General features: G+C 47.2%; 1 protein-coding gene across 1 annotated transcript; it reads right to left on the reverse strand.

Annotated features, from left to right (window-relative positions):
- Positions 1–2578: 2578 nt before the first annotated feature.
- On the reverse strand, positions 2579–10028 carry cacng8b (calcium channel, voltage-dependent, gamma subunit 8b; the record flags this gene model as incomplete). Its single annotated transcript, XM_079740330.1, has 4 exons — positions 2579–3417; positions 3950–4090; positions 5633–5716; positions 9806–10028. The coding sequence occupies 4 exons, from the start codon at positions 10026–10028 to the stop codon at positions 2579–2581; spliced, it is 1287 nt and encodes a 428-aa protein (XP_079596456.1).
- Between the last annotated feature and the right edge of the window lie 4972 nt (positions 10029–15000).

Here is a 15000-nt window from a genome sequence, read left to right on the forward strand (position 1 = left end):
GCTGACGGATCACCTTGCCTCTCCTGAGAGCCCACCCCCCTATTGCTTCTGACATTAAAATTATTGAGTTTTTTTTACTGCTGGAGATGTCCTTGGCAGCCGCGCGGATCTAGAGAATGGCCTGCCTGGCGCGGATCGCAGAGCCCTGCTGAGCCAAAGCACTGTGAGACCAGAGCCTTATTTCACACTGCGTGTGCAGATTATATTCCTGAGGCACTAACTACAACTACAAGTAACTACAACTACAGCTAGTTTATATGTACGGTCACACTTCAGCACTTTTATGTCTTTATGTTTACGAACTCTGGCTAGGACAGTAAAGTAGGGTAAGGCCTGTTCCCCCCGGAAAGTGAATGTGGCTCCAGGCCGAGTTTAGATGACAGACAGCACCACTGTGTAAACATGTATGTGACCCGTGTCTGACCCGTGTGCTTGCATGAAACAGAAAATAAAAAAAACAACAGTCTGTGAATATATCTGTTATTAAGTTTTTTTTTATAAATGTCGTGCAATACAGTGTTTGAGTTTATCACACATTGAGATAAACCATAATCATTGTCTAGATATATCTATTCTGAACTACATACTATTCATATTGCCCACATAAATGCTATCTGTGTGCAGTTTTTGTCACATGTTTCTTCTTCTTCTTCTTCTTTCTCTCAAATGAAATCAAACAAATAAAAATGTTTGAATCTGGAAGCATCTGGTGGATTTGTTTCTCCGTTTCTAGAACAGCGCCTTGTCCGTGGGCCTGCGGGCGCCCGTCTCCGGGAGGGGAGGTGGAGGAGGAGACGCCGGCCCGCATGGTGTGTACATTGTGTGTACATTCTCATCAACACAAACAGAACAGATCTTCAACTACATGGGGGTTCATGGGGGAATGGGGGGGGGGGGGATGGGGGATGGGGAAGCACAGTGAAATCATCTTTTTTTTAGGGGGGGGGGGGGGGGGGAGTTCAGAAGGTGGTTTTGGGGGTTATGCTCTTGGTGGATTGGTGTGGGTTTGGTCCTTTTCCTGTCATGTGACGGCGAAGGGGGAAACCGCTCATGGCATGACCTTATATGAGCTAGATCAAGTGGTCAAGAGGGAGGGTGGGGATGACCATGCCCCCCCTTCTCTGCCCTTCCTCTCGCCCCCCAGAGTGGACTCGTACTCGCATACGCAGGAACCAAAACGCCCCCCCTCCTATGTACTCTGTTTCAACACGGTCCCAAAGAAAGTATCTATAGACTTTGCAAATATATGTATGCGTAAATTACAATGTACATGTATCGCTTTGAAAGATTATCTCTTCTGTTGTGTTTTCTAAAACACTTTTCTACGCCACATACAGATAGTATATGTATATATATATATATATATATATATATATATATATATATATATATATATATAGAGAGAGAGAGAGAGAGAGAGAGAGAGAGAGAGAGAGAGAGATTTTTTTGCCAATACGTTTGAAAATATTAAGTTGCATTTCGGTTCAGAGGAACTCACTTTGGGACTCTCCTTAGAAAACATGAGTTGTGTTTTTTGTTTTCATTTTTTTTTTGTTATTCTGCTCAGGCAACAACTCTTACCTGATTCTGTACAAATATAGTCTATTTCTTTTGTCTTCTTTCTCAAGTCAGAGGTTTCAGTTAATGCCCAAAGAACAAACATCTTCAACACGACTACAGCTACAAGTACTACCGTTTACACTGAGTAGAATGAAAAATAGACTGACAGAGAACCGTAGAAAATAAAATAAAATAAAAAATCAGGACTTTGTAATAACACAGAAATTTGCTCTGTCGCTCACGTTATTGTTGCATTTCATCTGGTAACAATATTGGAAGACAATGTACAGTATTCACATCTTACTTCATGTTAAAATTGAAAAATAAAATGCAAGAATAATACTATTCATAATAATAATAATAATAATAATACTAATAATAATAAATACACCCCTCATTCATTCATAAATTGTGCACACTCATGCTTGACACTTTGACACAGTTACGCAGCCCACTGAGGGTCCCAGTGGCTTTGCATGGAAGAAATTCACAGTAAAAGTCGTCAAGAAAATCAAAATTCTAATTTCATTCCAAAAAACCCAAAAGGTGATTCAAACGTAGCTAGCTCGTAATAACGCTAAGAATAATCACAACAACAACAAAGATTATCGAGTTAAATCAGCAAGAAGTATTGCACGGAAAATACGTGGAACGTTTTCGTAAATAGCCCAAGGTTAGTTGCGATTGATCGTTAACAAAATAAATCATTTCTAGCGCGTTAAAATATCAAAATAGTTTTATTGTGAGAGTTCATTGTTGTTGTTATTATCACTTGTTATTACTTATGTTTTATTTTAATGCTCACTGTGAGAGTGAGTACACTAATTCATTGACAGTGAACATAAAGGGAGAGATTGAACAATTCAGCATTTTTCCACCTCTATTCCCTGACCCTGTAACGCTACAAAAACACTAGCGCACACCTCTTGCGTTTTATCTTCGCTCCCCTACTGTTAACGATCCTCTCTCTCTCTCCCTTCCTCCTCCTCGCTCCCTTCCTCTGGGATCCCCGCCTCCCCTACACGGGTGTGGTCTTCCTATTCAGAGTGTTAGAGTTGCTCTCTCGATCGCCCTTCAACCTGTCCTGGGTCCCCATGCCTCGCTCCCTCTCCACCGTTGAGGAGGAGAAGGGTGGGGGTCCGGAGCCCACCGAGTTACCCATGGGCGCGTTGGAGCCGGAGTTGGCCGGGTTGTGGGACTTGAGAGAGGGCAGCGTCCCGCTCATCATCACCCCACCTCCTCCTCCTCCTCCTCCTCCTCCTCCCCCTCCCCCGCCTCCGCCCCCCCCCACCCCGTCCTTGGAGAAGCAGTTGTGGAGCTGGTAGAGGGTGGCGCGGTCCACCGTGCCGTACATGGGGGGCAGGCCAGCCAGCTTGGGGTCGCGGGACAGCGTGTAGAGGGAGATGTCGCCGCCGGCCAGCGCGGCGTGCGAGCGGGAGTGGGGGTTGGGCAGCGTGGACACCGAGATGGGACCCTGGGAGAGGAGCGCCGAGGGGGGCAGCCCGAAGTTCTTGCCTCCGCCGCCCACCGGCGAGGGGTCCCGGGAGCGCGAGGGGTCGGTGGAGCGGGACGAGGAGCGGGAGCGGCGGCGGAAGCGGTAGCTTGGCAGGCGCAGCATGGCGTGTGTGGTGCTCTTGAAGAGGTCGGTGCGCGAGCGGCAGCGCAGCTCCTTGTTCTTCTCGATGTAGATGTTGACGGCCAGGACACCCACCATCTCGGCCATGATGAAGGAGAGACCCCCGAAGTAGAAGGACCAGCCGTACGAGTACTGCCACTTCTTGTCCTCGTCCTTCTTGGGAGAGATGTCCCCCAGGGCGGCCGAGATGTACACGATGACACCGATGATGTTACTCAGACCTGGGCGGGGGGGGGGGAGAGAGAGAGAGAGAGAGACCAGGGATTGGTTAGCTGGAGTCGCCCCATCTCAAGCGGAGCCACTTTAAACAGTGATAAAGATTAGAGATGGACCAGCAAATTCAACAATCGACGAATCAAAAGGACAAACATAGAAGTTCAAAAGATAAACTGACATCTTGAAGTCTGAAACACAAAGTGAGGCACAAAAATGAAACAAAACGCGACACACACTTGAAAAATATCTAAATCCGAAAAAATTGAAACTGTTTGGATAATATTTCAAGAAAATTCCAGATCATCCCTGCATTTAAAGGCAGACATGCATACACGTTAGCATACACACAAACACACACACACACAAACAGAAACAAACACACACAAACACACACACACACAGAAACACACACACACACACACACACACACACAGATACACACACACACTTAATCCCTGACAGACTTCTTTACTCATTCAAACAACAGACGCCAGCAAGCCAGCAATGTATGGATATTAATGAATACAGGAGCTCTACCTGCAGCCACAAAGAGAATGCCAGCGCCCAGTATAATGTTCCTCTTGCTCTTATAGAAACGGCTAGCAGCGATGCACATCCCTCCCATGAGCAGGAGGATGGCACTGAGGATGGGGAAGATGTTGGAGGCCCTGACCACCCCTGGAGAGACAAAGAAGAGAGTCTAAATGGGAGAGACAGTGTTAAACAGTTCAAGTAACCATCATACACCATCGCCTTTGACTCAACCCCTTTGAAACACATGAGAGCCCCAAGCCACATGGAATAATCCACTGTTTGATCACTTGGTGGAAGTAATTACACACTTCAGTGGATGTTTTGATGGAAAGCTTTTACATCATTTTTTGTTTTTTTACTGTTAGTTTGCTAATAATTTGAAGGATAAAGCAACTAAATGATGCCAAAGAGTAAAGAGTAATGGGACATTTAAGAAGAAACAGAATACACTGAAGGACAATGGAAGAATATGTGCCAGACACATCATTTACCCCCCCCCGCCCAATCTATGTGCCCTACAATCCCAATAGGTCACACACACGGTCATCATCATTGACCGAGCGTGTGTGTGTGTGCATGTGTGCAAGTGTGTGTGTGTGTGTGCATGTGCATGTCTGTTCATGCGTGTGCATGCGTGCACATTAACACTATTCTCCCATCTAAAACAACTAGGCCACTGGAGGGAAAATGCCACCGAAATGCCAGCAAAATGTCTCTGCAATATTGTAAACAAAAACACAGGCCCTTTTCTGGTGTACGCGGGCACACACATGCACCGTATCAAAAGGAGGAAGTTATCACTGCAGGGCACTGTATGAACTAGGCCAACTGCTCTCCCTTGACTTGCCATGCACATTTTCACATGTTTAATTCATTCACAGTAGACGCACAAATAACAATGCAAATTGCAGACTGGAAAAGTAATAAAGAGCAGTGCAGCATTGAAGAACCACAGAAATGCTTCATATTGTTCTATTGTGTATTTTCTATTTAGCACATGCAGTAAAAACATTTACTTGAAATGTTAATTTAACATGAATACATATATCTAAGATTTAATATTTGTTAATATTTGTTATTGAGCAGGTAAAGGTTAATCGTCTTGCTCAAGGGTCACTACAGGTAGACTACGGGCATTGGGGTTCAAACAGAGAGAGCTTCAGCTTCAAACCCCAACCCCCTAGTCTTGGATCTAGCAGTCCCACTACGTTAAGGGAGAATCTCGGCAGAGAGCCTGGGCTGGAAATAAGGAAACGGAAAGGGTTGAAGTTACGCCTTGTTTCCTGTTTCATTATATTCTACTGAAGAAAACTAATTTTCATGAGTGGAGGAAGGCTTCAGAAGGGAATTTTGAGAAGTGTCTTCCTAAAGCGGCCACCGTTCATGGTGATGAGTTCACAGACACTTTTCTCAGAGCGTTGGCGTATGGACAGGATGTTTTAGGTTTACTAGTGCTTTGTGTTCCCACAGTGTCCCCAATCACTCACTTACAGATCCTTCAGCGATGTGATTGATCGAAACAAACTTGTGAAAGTAAAAGAAAAGTGACCTGTGCACCTAGATCTGAGCTCCACCGCTGTCTGCTTTTAGACGTTTAATCTGCAGTCCGACTTGTGAGGCTAGACCACCGCTATCCTGTGCTTCTATGATCCTATCACAGGTTGGTGTGCGGGTGTTTTGACTTACGTAGGACGTACTCTGCTCCGTCGTGGTCGAAGTCTGCATCCTCCGGGAAGTGGTTGATCTGGGAGCACACCCCTCGTTTGACCCCTAGAGGGGGAGAGGGGACAGGGGTTAACCTCACAACACCCCAGCATTCCTCTCTGCCAGACCATGGCTGAACAACCGTCCCAGCAACTTGTAAGTCATGTGACCCCGTAACACTCTGCATGCAACAAAGACACAGACTCTCTGGATGGAGCCAGAGAAAGACATGCTTTGTCTTCCCTAAAATTTGTCTTGTGCTATTATGATTCAATAAGAGCCATTAAGCATAAATGTTTAATACCGAGTCTGACCAAAGGGAAACTACAGAGGAAGATGTGGTAGTTAGCGTGAGTAATCCCCCCATAGACATACGCATACACATGTAAACACACGTACTGCAAAGAAATGCACACAGGCAGACAGATAACTATACCCATGAGCCTTCTCTCCTCTTTGATTCAGTCTAGTGCAGACAGACGGACGTGGAAGGAGGATGGACGGACCATAGCACACCACAGCACTGGGGTTGATCGGATGGGGGTGGATGGGTGTAGAAGGAGACAAGGAGGTGAGGAGACGATGGAATGAGGAGACAAAGACGTTTAGGGGGAGGATGGACAGACGCTGGGTGAGGGGCTCTCTGTCTCATGGCTCTTTATATCTCCCCCCCCCCACACACACACAAGTAGCTCTGTAAAGGGAGAGACAAAAAGAGGTGGAAGGAAATAGTAAATATCTTGTTGGCATGTCTTCTGCTGCATGCTTTCCTTACATTTAAAGACTTCTACGTGAATGTGCGACATTTGAGACTTAAAGGGTAGACGGCAGTGCAGCGAGAGAGAGACCGGGCCCACCGAGGGACTGGTATCACTCTTACTAGACATGCGTAGAGATCCCCCCGGGACCGCTCATCCACCACGCTTACACTTGACCCATGCACCTGGGGGCACATCCCACATAATCACTGGAACAAACCATAGAGCTCAATCTCTTCTTAATAGTCCCTGGAGTCTGCCCCCCCCCCCCCCCACACACACACACACACATCCGCCCCTGTCCATCCTGACACCATGAATAATAACCCTACCAATGGACAGGTGATTCACTGTCGCCCTGACATTAGCCGGGCTGACGTATCAGAGGCTCCACACACCACTGTGGGCTGTTCGCCCACAGCGCATAAATCTTTCAGAGATTTCCCCCTGTGACCTGCCTCCTCCTCTTCTTCTTCCTCTCCCCCAACTACACCTCACTGCACCACTACAGAGCCGGCGCTGGACGGTCCGGGACCCCGATACCCGACGCAAACCCTCCAGGGGCATCATGGGTACTTAACCTCCCAAAACGTTAAAGACCGGGTGGTTGCTGGGCGCTCTGTTGCGTCAGGAGGGAGAAGGCTGTGTGTGTGTGTGTGGGGGGGTGTGTGTGTGTGTGTGTGTGTGTGTGTGTGTGTGTGTGTGTGTGTGTGTGTGTGTGTGTGTGTGTGTGTGTGTGTCTGTGCGTGTGTGTCTGTGTGTGTGTGTGTGTGTGTGTGTGTCTGTGTGTGGGTGTGTATTTGTGTGTGTGTGTGTGCGTGTATGTGGGTTGGGAGACCGAAGGGTACAGTACAGTACAGTGTGGGTGTGCGGGTTGTGTATGTGTGTGTGTGTGTGTGAGTGTGTATGTGTGTGTGGGCAGGGTGAGCAGATGGGATGTTGGGGTGGAGGGGAGGAGGGAGGAGGGGGGGAGGGGTCCAGGTACACTGTGAAGTGAGGTTGTGAGAAGGGGGGGGGGGGGGGGGGTTGGAGGAGGAAGGAGGAGGGGGGAGGGGTCCGGCGGTCTACTGCGGCAGCGCTCCGAGGTTAGAGCCCAGCTTATCTCTAATTGGCTGCTTTTGTTATACAGGAAGCTCAGCGGCGGATGACTTTGCACAACTGACCAATCCAGCGCCCTGTACCCTGTGTGTTCCCGATGTGGGCAAACAGCAGCGATGCAGACACACCGGTCGGTCTGTTGGGGGCATTGCGGCAAACTGACCACCCACCCCACAGTACCCCCACCCAGCCCCTTGGAGGGCTGGGTGGGGGTACTGGTTCGCTGCGGCGCGAACAAGGCCTTTTGAACCGGCGCCTGAATGGAATTAGTGCAGCGTGCATTGTGATTAATGGCTTATTTTGACAGGGGGGGCTACGCTTGAGCATCATGTGATTATAAAGCAATTATGAGCGATGGTTGTGCTTGTCACCATGTAACATCAAACAGCTATGAGTGGGACGAGACCCGGTGGAACGCTAACAAGTAGGCTAATGGTTGGCTAGACGTAGAGATAGGGACTGGCAACGCAAACTTTACCCTTTGTGGAAGATAGCATTTTTCACTTTTTCCTGAATGTTTAGTTCTGTTGTTTCATTTAACTATATTGAAGTATAATTATTAAAATGATCTACTATACTATACTATACTATACTATACTATACTATACTATACTAATATATTAATTCAATTATTCACAATCAATACACCTTTAAAACGTCATGAATCAAATGTTTAGTTAAATATTTAGGCCCTGCTTATGTTTGGGGTTCATCACTCATCCCAAGGATGGGGTCCACCACCCTCAGTCATCTGCTGCTCAACTCATCTGCTTATAGAAGGGTATTTTTATCCTTTTATCCTAAAGGTTCTCTGTTCCAGTGCAGTCAGCTGCTGAGCAGGCTGTATGAGGTGTTTGGAGCAGGAGTCTCATGGCTAACGTCAAGTCAAGAGGCTGCAGTACATCTCAAACCACTGCAGAGTCTGGTGGTGTTTTCAGTTCAAACTGCCCGCTGCTACCCATGAGTGGGTATGATTAGCATGTTTAAGACTGAACAGTGAATACTGGATCGAAGAAAAATATATATACCAAAAGTACATCGACAGGTAAGTGACGGCATGAACCATTTTAGGCATGCCTTGTATAATGTTTGGCCTTTTTTTTACTAGTGTACGAACCATATTTTCTTCTCTGTTATAAATGCTAGCCAGGTGGGTGAACCTGCCCAGCTTTTATGGCCCGGCATTGACATCGGCGGGGACATTGGCCCTGCTTTTGCAGATGAGGGCCCGGCCTTGTTACCAAGACAGTGGAAGAGGGGCTTGTTGTTGCCGTGCCGTCCGGAACGTGTCAAACGTGTTTGTCGTACAACGCCTATGACTATGCCTATGACTTTCTATGACAACGATGTTGTCATAGAAAGCAACCTGCGTGCAGTGTTTTTTTTCTCTCACCACCTATCATTCAAGTGCTCCCAGCGCCGTACCAGCGCCTTTCTGCTATGTGGACATGGGCCCTTAGAACCTAGAGGGAACCAAGACGGACGCTTTGAGGTGACTACAGTCCATACTCCTGCACTGACCCGGGCTCCTTGCTGCCCTCTTTCATTCCCTTGCTGCTCCTGCAACACTGCTCTGAGATATCTCACCAAGAGTCCCACTAACCCAGGCCAAACGCTCACAACTCCAGCCTGAATTACTCCACTGGCTGAAAGGAGTCAACCACCTACATTCGCTCCTACTTGACAGGAGCGATTCCTGGCGACTAGAACGCCAGGAATAAAAGGCTTTGTTAGTGAAGCCTCGCTTCCCCCAGGTTGCTCGGACTCCTTCTCTTCATCACTCTGAGAGCCAAGGCGGCCTTTTTCCATCTGGATATACTTATCCAGATTAAAAAGGTATGGGAGGAGAAGCAAACCCTTACCCTACAACACGTATTAAATATATATATATAAATATCGCATTGTACTTCTTACTCTACAGTTATTTTGCATTTGTAGTTAGATAACAGTGTTCAACTTTTTAAACTTATTTTATCTATTTGTTCTTTTCTTGTTTGATTAACGTTCTTAATTTTCTTCATAATCACAATTACGACCCATACATAATACATTTTGAACTCTTCTTGTCCCTCTGACTACATGGCCAGACAATGTTGGCTCTAGGGGCAGGGCTTCCTCTCTACCATTCTGGATCCAGGGGCTGGGTTACCTCTCTACCATTCTGGATCCAGGGGCTGGGTTACCTCTCTACCATTCTGGATCTAGGGGCTGGGTTACCTCTCTTCCATGTTGGATCTAGGGGGTCTACAGGCTCCCTCTCTACCATGTTGGATCCAGAGGGTCTAGGCTCCTGCCTCACCTTCCAGACAGCATATCCTCCAGAGGCCGGAATGGGTGAGGGCCCCGGGGTCCTTCTTGTCCTTGTTGTGGGGGTCGTCGCCGGAGACGTTGGCCGTGCTGTTGCAGATCATGGCCCGGGAGTACAGCCAGTAGTCCGTCCCTATGGCCACCGTCATCAGGCCGAAGGCCGCGAAGGCCCCCACGGTGGTGAGAAGGATCTGGATCCCCTTCTCACACACCATGCCTAGAGAGAGAAACCAGAACCACACTGGTTAGAGGACAGAGTGGAGACACTAGAGGGAAAGGGGCCGGAACATAGAGGAGGGGGAGATGGTGGTTGCGATGAATAATTGCAGAATGGAGAGGAAAATGGAGCCGGAGATGGAAACGGAACGTTTTTGGGAACTTTTAGGGACGAGAGGGGATATTGGGGAATAGCATGAGAGAATGAAGGCCGGGGCTGTGAGAACGTATAGAGTTGGAGGAGGATGAGGGACGAGAGCGCCCAGATGGAGGGGAATAAAGGGAGGGGATGAGAGAGGGAGGGGGAGGGGGCAAGAGAGAGAGCAAGAGAGAGAAAGAGAGAGAGAGAGAGAGGGATACAGAGTAGGGAGGTGTGCATGGGACTCTGATGTGTCCTTGGAGTGAAGTTGGATGCGTCTGCTGACTCCACTTAACAAGACAGAGTTGATAGGGAACACAACAGATCTCTACTCCATATTCATGACCCTGACACCGCGCTCTCTCAGAATCAGCAGCGCTGGAGAGGAATACACAAGCACCCAGCTCACACACACTCACACACACACACACACACACACACACACACACACACACACACACACACACACACACACACACACACACACACACACACACATACACACATGCAAATGCAAACAGACGCATACAGACGCACACACACACACACACACACACATCTACGCAAAGACTCACACACACATGATCACAGAATGAAACACATGAATACACGCACCTTGCACCTATCATCATTTTATGAACATTTCTATACAGACCAAGTGTATAGAAAAGTGCCATTTGTAGTAATTGTATTAATTGATGCACCAAAGCCAATGTCAACCATCTCAATCTATGGCTCAAGTCACACAACAAAGTATTGCGTTTACAACAACAACTTTCTCATGTGTCTAAACAAGTCATGTCAAAGAGTAACGTGCAATGCGTCCTACCTGCCGGCGTGTTTCTATCCTTCGACTCAATTTTGAAATCTTTCTTTTCCTCGTCAGTGAAGAATGCGCTGTCCTCTCGATCCGGACAGCATCCATCGACTGTTTTCACTCTCGGCCCCTTCCTCCTTACACGCGTCCTCTCTCACTCGCTCTCTTCCTCGTTCTCAGTGGCAACCTGGTGGTGTTGGTGCTGCTGGTGGTGATGGAGGTGCTGGTGGTGGAGGCCTCTGGTTGTTCCTGGTTTCCAAAGGGTCCCTCTCTCTTGTGTGTGTGTGTGGGCACTTTGTTAGCGCAGAGCTCTCGCCCAGGGAGACATGGTGGCTGGTGCTCTACAGATAAAATAAAGCAAAGGTGACATGACAGTTGGTCTCTCATTTAAGTCAACTACGGTTGTCTACTTGAAGCCATCGCACTGCCAAGAGGTAGAGGTGAAAGTATGACACAGTGGCCCCCTAAACACGTGGGACTGCTGCATTAAAACGAAGCCAGAACCAAGCTAATTAATATTGCAACGTCATTGCAATTTTATTAATTTCACTAATACTAATACCAAAGTAGAAGTACTCCAAAGCAAGTATTATACCATCTATATAAGGAGTGCACGGATTGGGAGTGTGTGTGTGTGTGTCAGGGGGGGGGGGGAGGGGGGGGGCATAGAGGGCCAACCCGACATTGTTACCATAGCAACATTGAATTTCAAAGTCCGGATCAGCATAGAGCGAGAGGGAAAAGAGAGGGAGATGCCTGTGAGAAAAAGAGAGCGCTAGAGAGAGAGAGAAAGAGAGAGAGAGAGAGAGAGAGTGAGAGAGAGTGAGAGAGAGAGAGAGAGGGGGGACATAGAACACAGAACAGAGCAGGCGCAGCTAACAGAGATATGGAAAGGGACACAGTAGAAGGGGAATATTTTAAGTTGCTCTCAGCAGCATTGACTCTATAGCACAGATGGAAAGCCAGAAAACTGTATGAAATAATATCAAGTGAACAACCACTGTTGAACACACGCACACACACAGACAAACACTACACACACAACACAAACACATTTAGCAGACATAATGCGGTGCAGGTCTGTTAATATTTGATGATGCAATATGGCTTCGTGATCAAAATAGGTTACATCCTGTTTGCATTTTGAGACCCAAAACCATGAGCCTTGGAGACCATTGAAGTGTGTGTCTCTGTTTGTGTGGTTGTGTTTCTGTGTTGGTTTGTTAAGTTATGCATGTTCATGCACGTGTGCATATTAATTCATACACGTGTATGTTTGTGTGTTTGCATGTGTGTTCATTTGTGTGGTTATTTTTGCATCATGTATGTGTGTAAAGGCATGCATGTGAGAGCCTGCGTGTGCACGTGTCTGTGCGCCTGAGAGTGTGAAGGTAACCAGGGTCTTGGCTAAATGACCTTTACCACGACCTACTGAGCTGCTCCCCACAGCACGGCAGTGTCCCCCGGGAGCCCGGGACCCCCACCGCCATGTAATTAGCTTTAAACTCCATTTCCCTCCCATAATTAACACGGAGGGCCAATGAGGGACGGTAGAGAGCAGGAAGAGCGAAATGGTGAGCAGAGAGACGTCACGTACCACCCTGCAGCCTGGGTGAAGGTAAAACCTCCATAGTGCGATGGACGGAGGTTTAACTTTCATTCTTTTTGATTTCAAAAAAGGGTCAACTGTCTAAGGAGATCTTTGATGAGCTATCATGTTTTTTATTTGTGGCACTCATTAGCGGCCGGGATGGTCGACGGCTAATTAGCTACTGCGGCATATGCAGGAGTGCAGTAGGTGCTATGGCTGGGCTGGTGGAGCTAGCGGCGGTAGCCACCGCCAAGAGACCTGAGGTCCTATTTGTCATTTGACCTGAGATGGAGCAAGACCAAGGTACAGGGCGCATTAGCCAGGATAGCAGTTCCTGATTTAGCTATTTATGACGTGGGTTAACCAAAGATATGTAGCCAGGCCGCGCTTTTCTTCTGCTTTTGAACGTGTGGAGAAACTATGCGTCTTGTGTAACATTGTTGACTCCGTTCATTCTTATCCAGTCCATGTACCAGATCAGCTATAACATAAAATAAAAGACAATACAGAAGTGGAATTAGAGTCGATGGATTGGGCTGATACTAAAAGATTAATGATGTATCTATGACAACACAATGCTGTCTATTGATGGCAGCTCTAAAAATATAAACTTCCTATTGTCGTCTGAGGCCAAGCAGTACACCTGAGCACAGCAATGCCTCCACAGCTGATACACACACACACACAAACACACACACACACACAGACACAGATGCACGCAAACACACACACACACAGACACACACACACAAACACACACAGTCACACGCGCACGCAAACACACACACAAACACAGTTCCATGACAGCATATGCACATGCAATTATTTTACTTCACCAGACACACACTTCAAACACAGACACGGACACAATATGTAAAGAATTGAACTCTAAAAATAGAGTTTTAAGCACCCCTTGCCAACACACACAGTGTGAGCATCTTTCTGTGTGGGAGATCTGAGAGCCAACAGAGGCAGTGACATCACACCTTGGTCTAAGAGGCTCCCAAAATACAGTGTCCCTGGAAAAGCTATCGTCCATGAACCCATGGCCATAAGCACACACACACACACACACACACACACACACACACACACACACACACACACACACACACACACACACACACACACACACACATGCATGCAAACACACACACACACACAAACACCCACATCCACATCCCCACAGACAAACACACACACATTTCGAAAAAACCTATTCAACAGAAGGTTAGGCATAGCATTATTGTGTACTAATCGTGTATCATTTAGCAAGATAACGTACCTTCGGTGAGGTCTTTGACCTACTTAATTATTTTCAACCTAATATAATTTAAAAAATAGTCATATTATTCAGATGGGCGATTTAAAAGGTTAAAGGTTCTGGGAACGAAAATATCTGTGTTGCAGCCCAGTCTGTTGAATCTAGTTGATACAGCATTAATTTTATAGTCAAGTTAGCCGAAAGAAGAAGAACATTGAAAGAGCTAAGAAAAGGTATTATATAGAGAGAGTTGGAGAGACATACTTACTGTAAATATAGGAAGAGATAAAGAAAGAGAGAGAGAGAGAGAGAGAGAGAGAGAGAGAGAGAGAGCAAGAGAGAGAGGGAGGGAGAGACTCTCTCTCATTTGACCAGCTGATCGATAAGACTTGGATGATAGGATATTTCTAAGCACAGGCCAAGGTCTGATACTTAAGCGAATCACAACCCATGTTGATAATTGACTTTGACCTAGTAGGCAATTAGAGTGCTTTTGATTCAAATCTCGTATCCCATAGTGTCACATGGTTGATACCCATCCATTGCACGCAGCACAATCGTGATCGCAATATCAAGTGTGTTCTGTCATTCTCGCTGGCACGGCACATTTAAACATCCACGGCCACAAGCCTGGATCTGACAAGACGTTTGTTGGGGGTGGAGCAGTAACAAGCCGAGCGGGGTCCATAGAATGCCGGCATTATCACTGTTATATATAGGCCTATATATGTGTGTATTTATACAGCAGTATATCACCAGCTCACCTAGCAGGCAAGCCCCAGCCATGCATGGCACACGGTGATGTCACCGTCAACGTGCTTAGAACTAAACACATACGATTTTATGATCACATGCATGTTTAACCCCCACCCTCCAGGTTTTATTACCCATGTGGATCCGTCCACAGCTGTGCTAAGCCGTGGGCTGGGGGGGTGGGGGGGGGGGGGGGGGGGGAGGGGGCTAGGGGCTGGGGGAAGTGGCCTTGAAGAGCTACAATAGACACCGTTGAAACAACCACATTGATCCTCTCACACGCAATCACTACATGACACAAGTGATGACAGGTGCAGAACTCAAAGCGCCCCGCACCCTGTTTCCCCTCAAGGAAGGAGCAGAGGAGGAGATGGAAAGTTGGGTGGATAGAAACATGGAGAGGGGTG

This window comes from Pollachius pollachius, assembly GCF_949987615.1.
Source record: "Pollachius pollachius genome assembly, chromosome: 1".
Classification (NCBI taxonomy): Eukaryota; Metazoa; Chordata; class Actinopteri; order Gadiformes; family Gadidae; genus Pollachius; species Pollachius pollachius.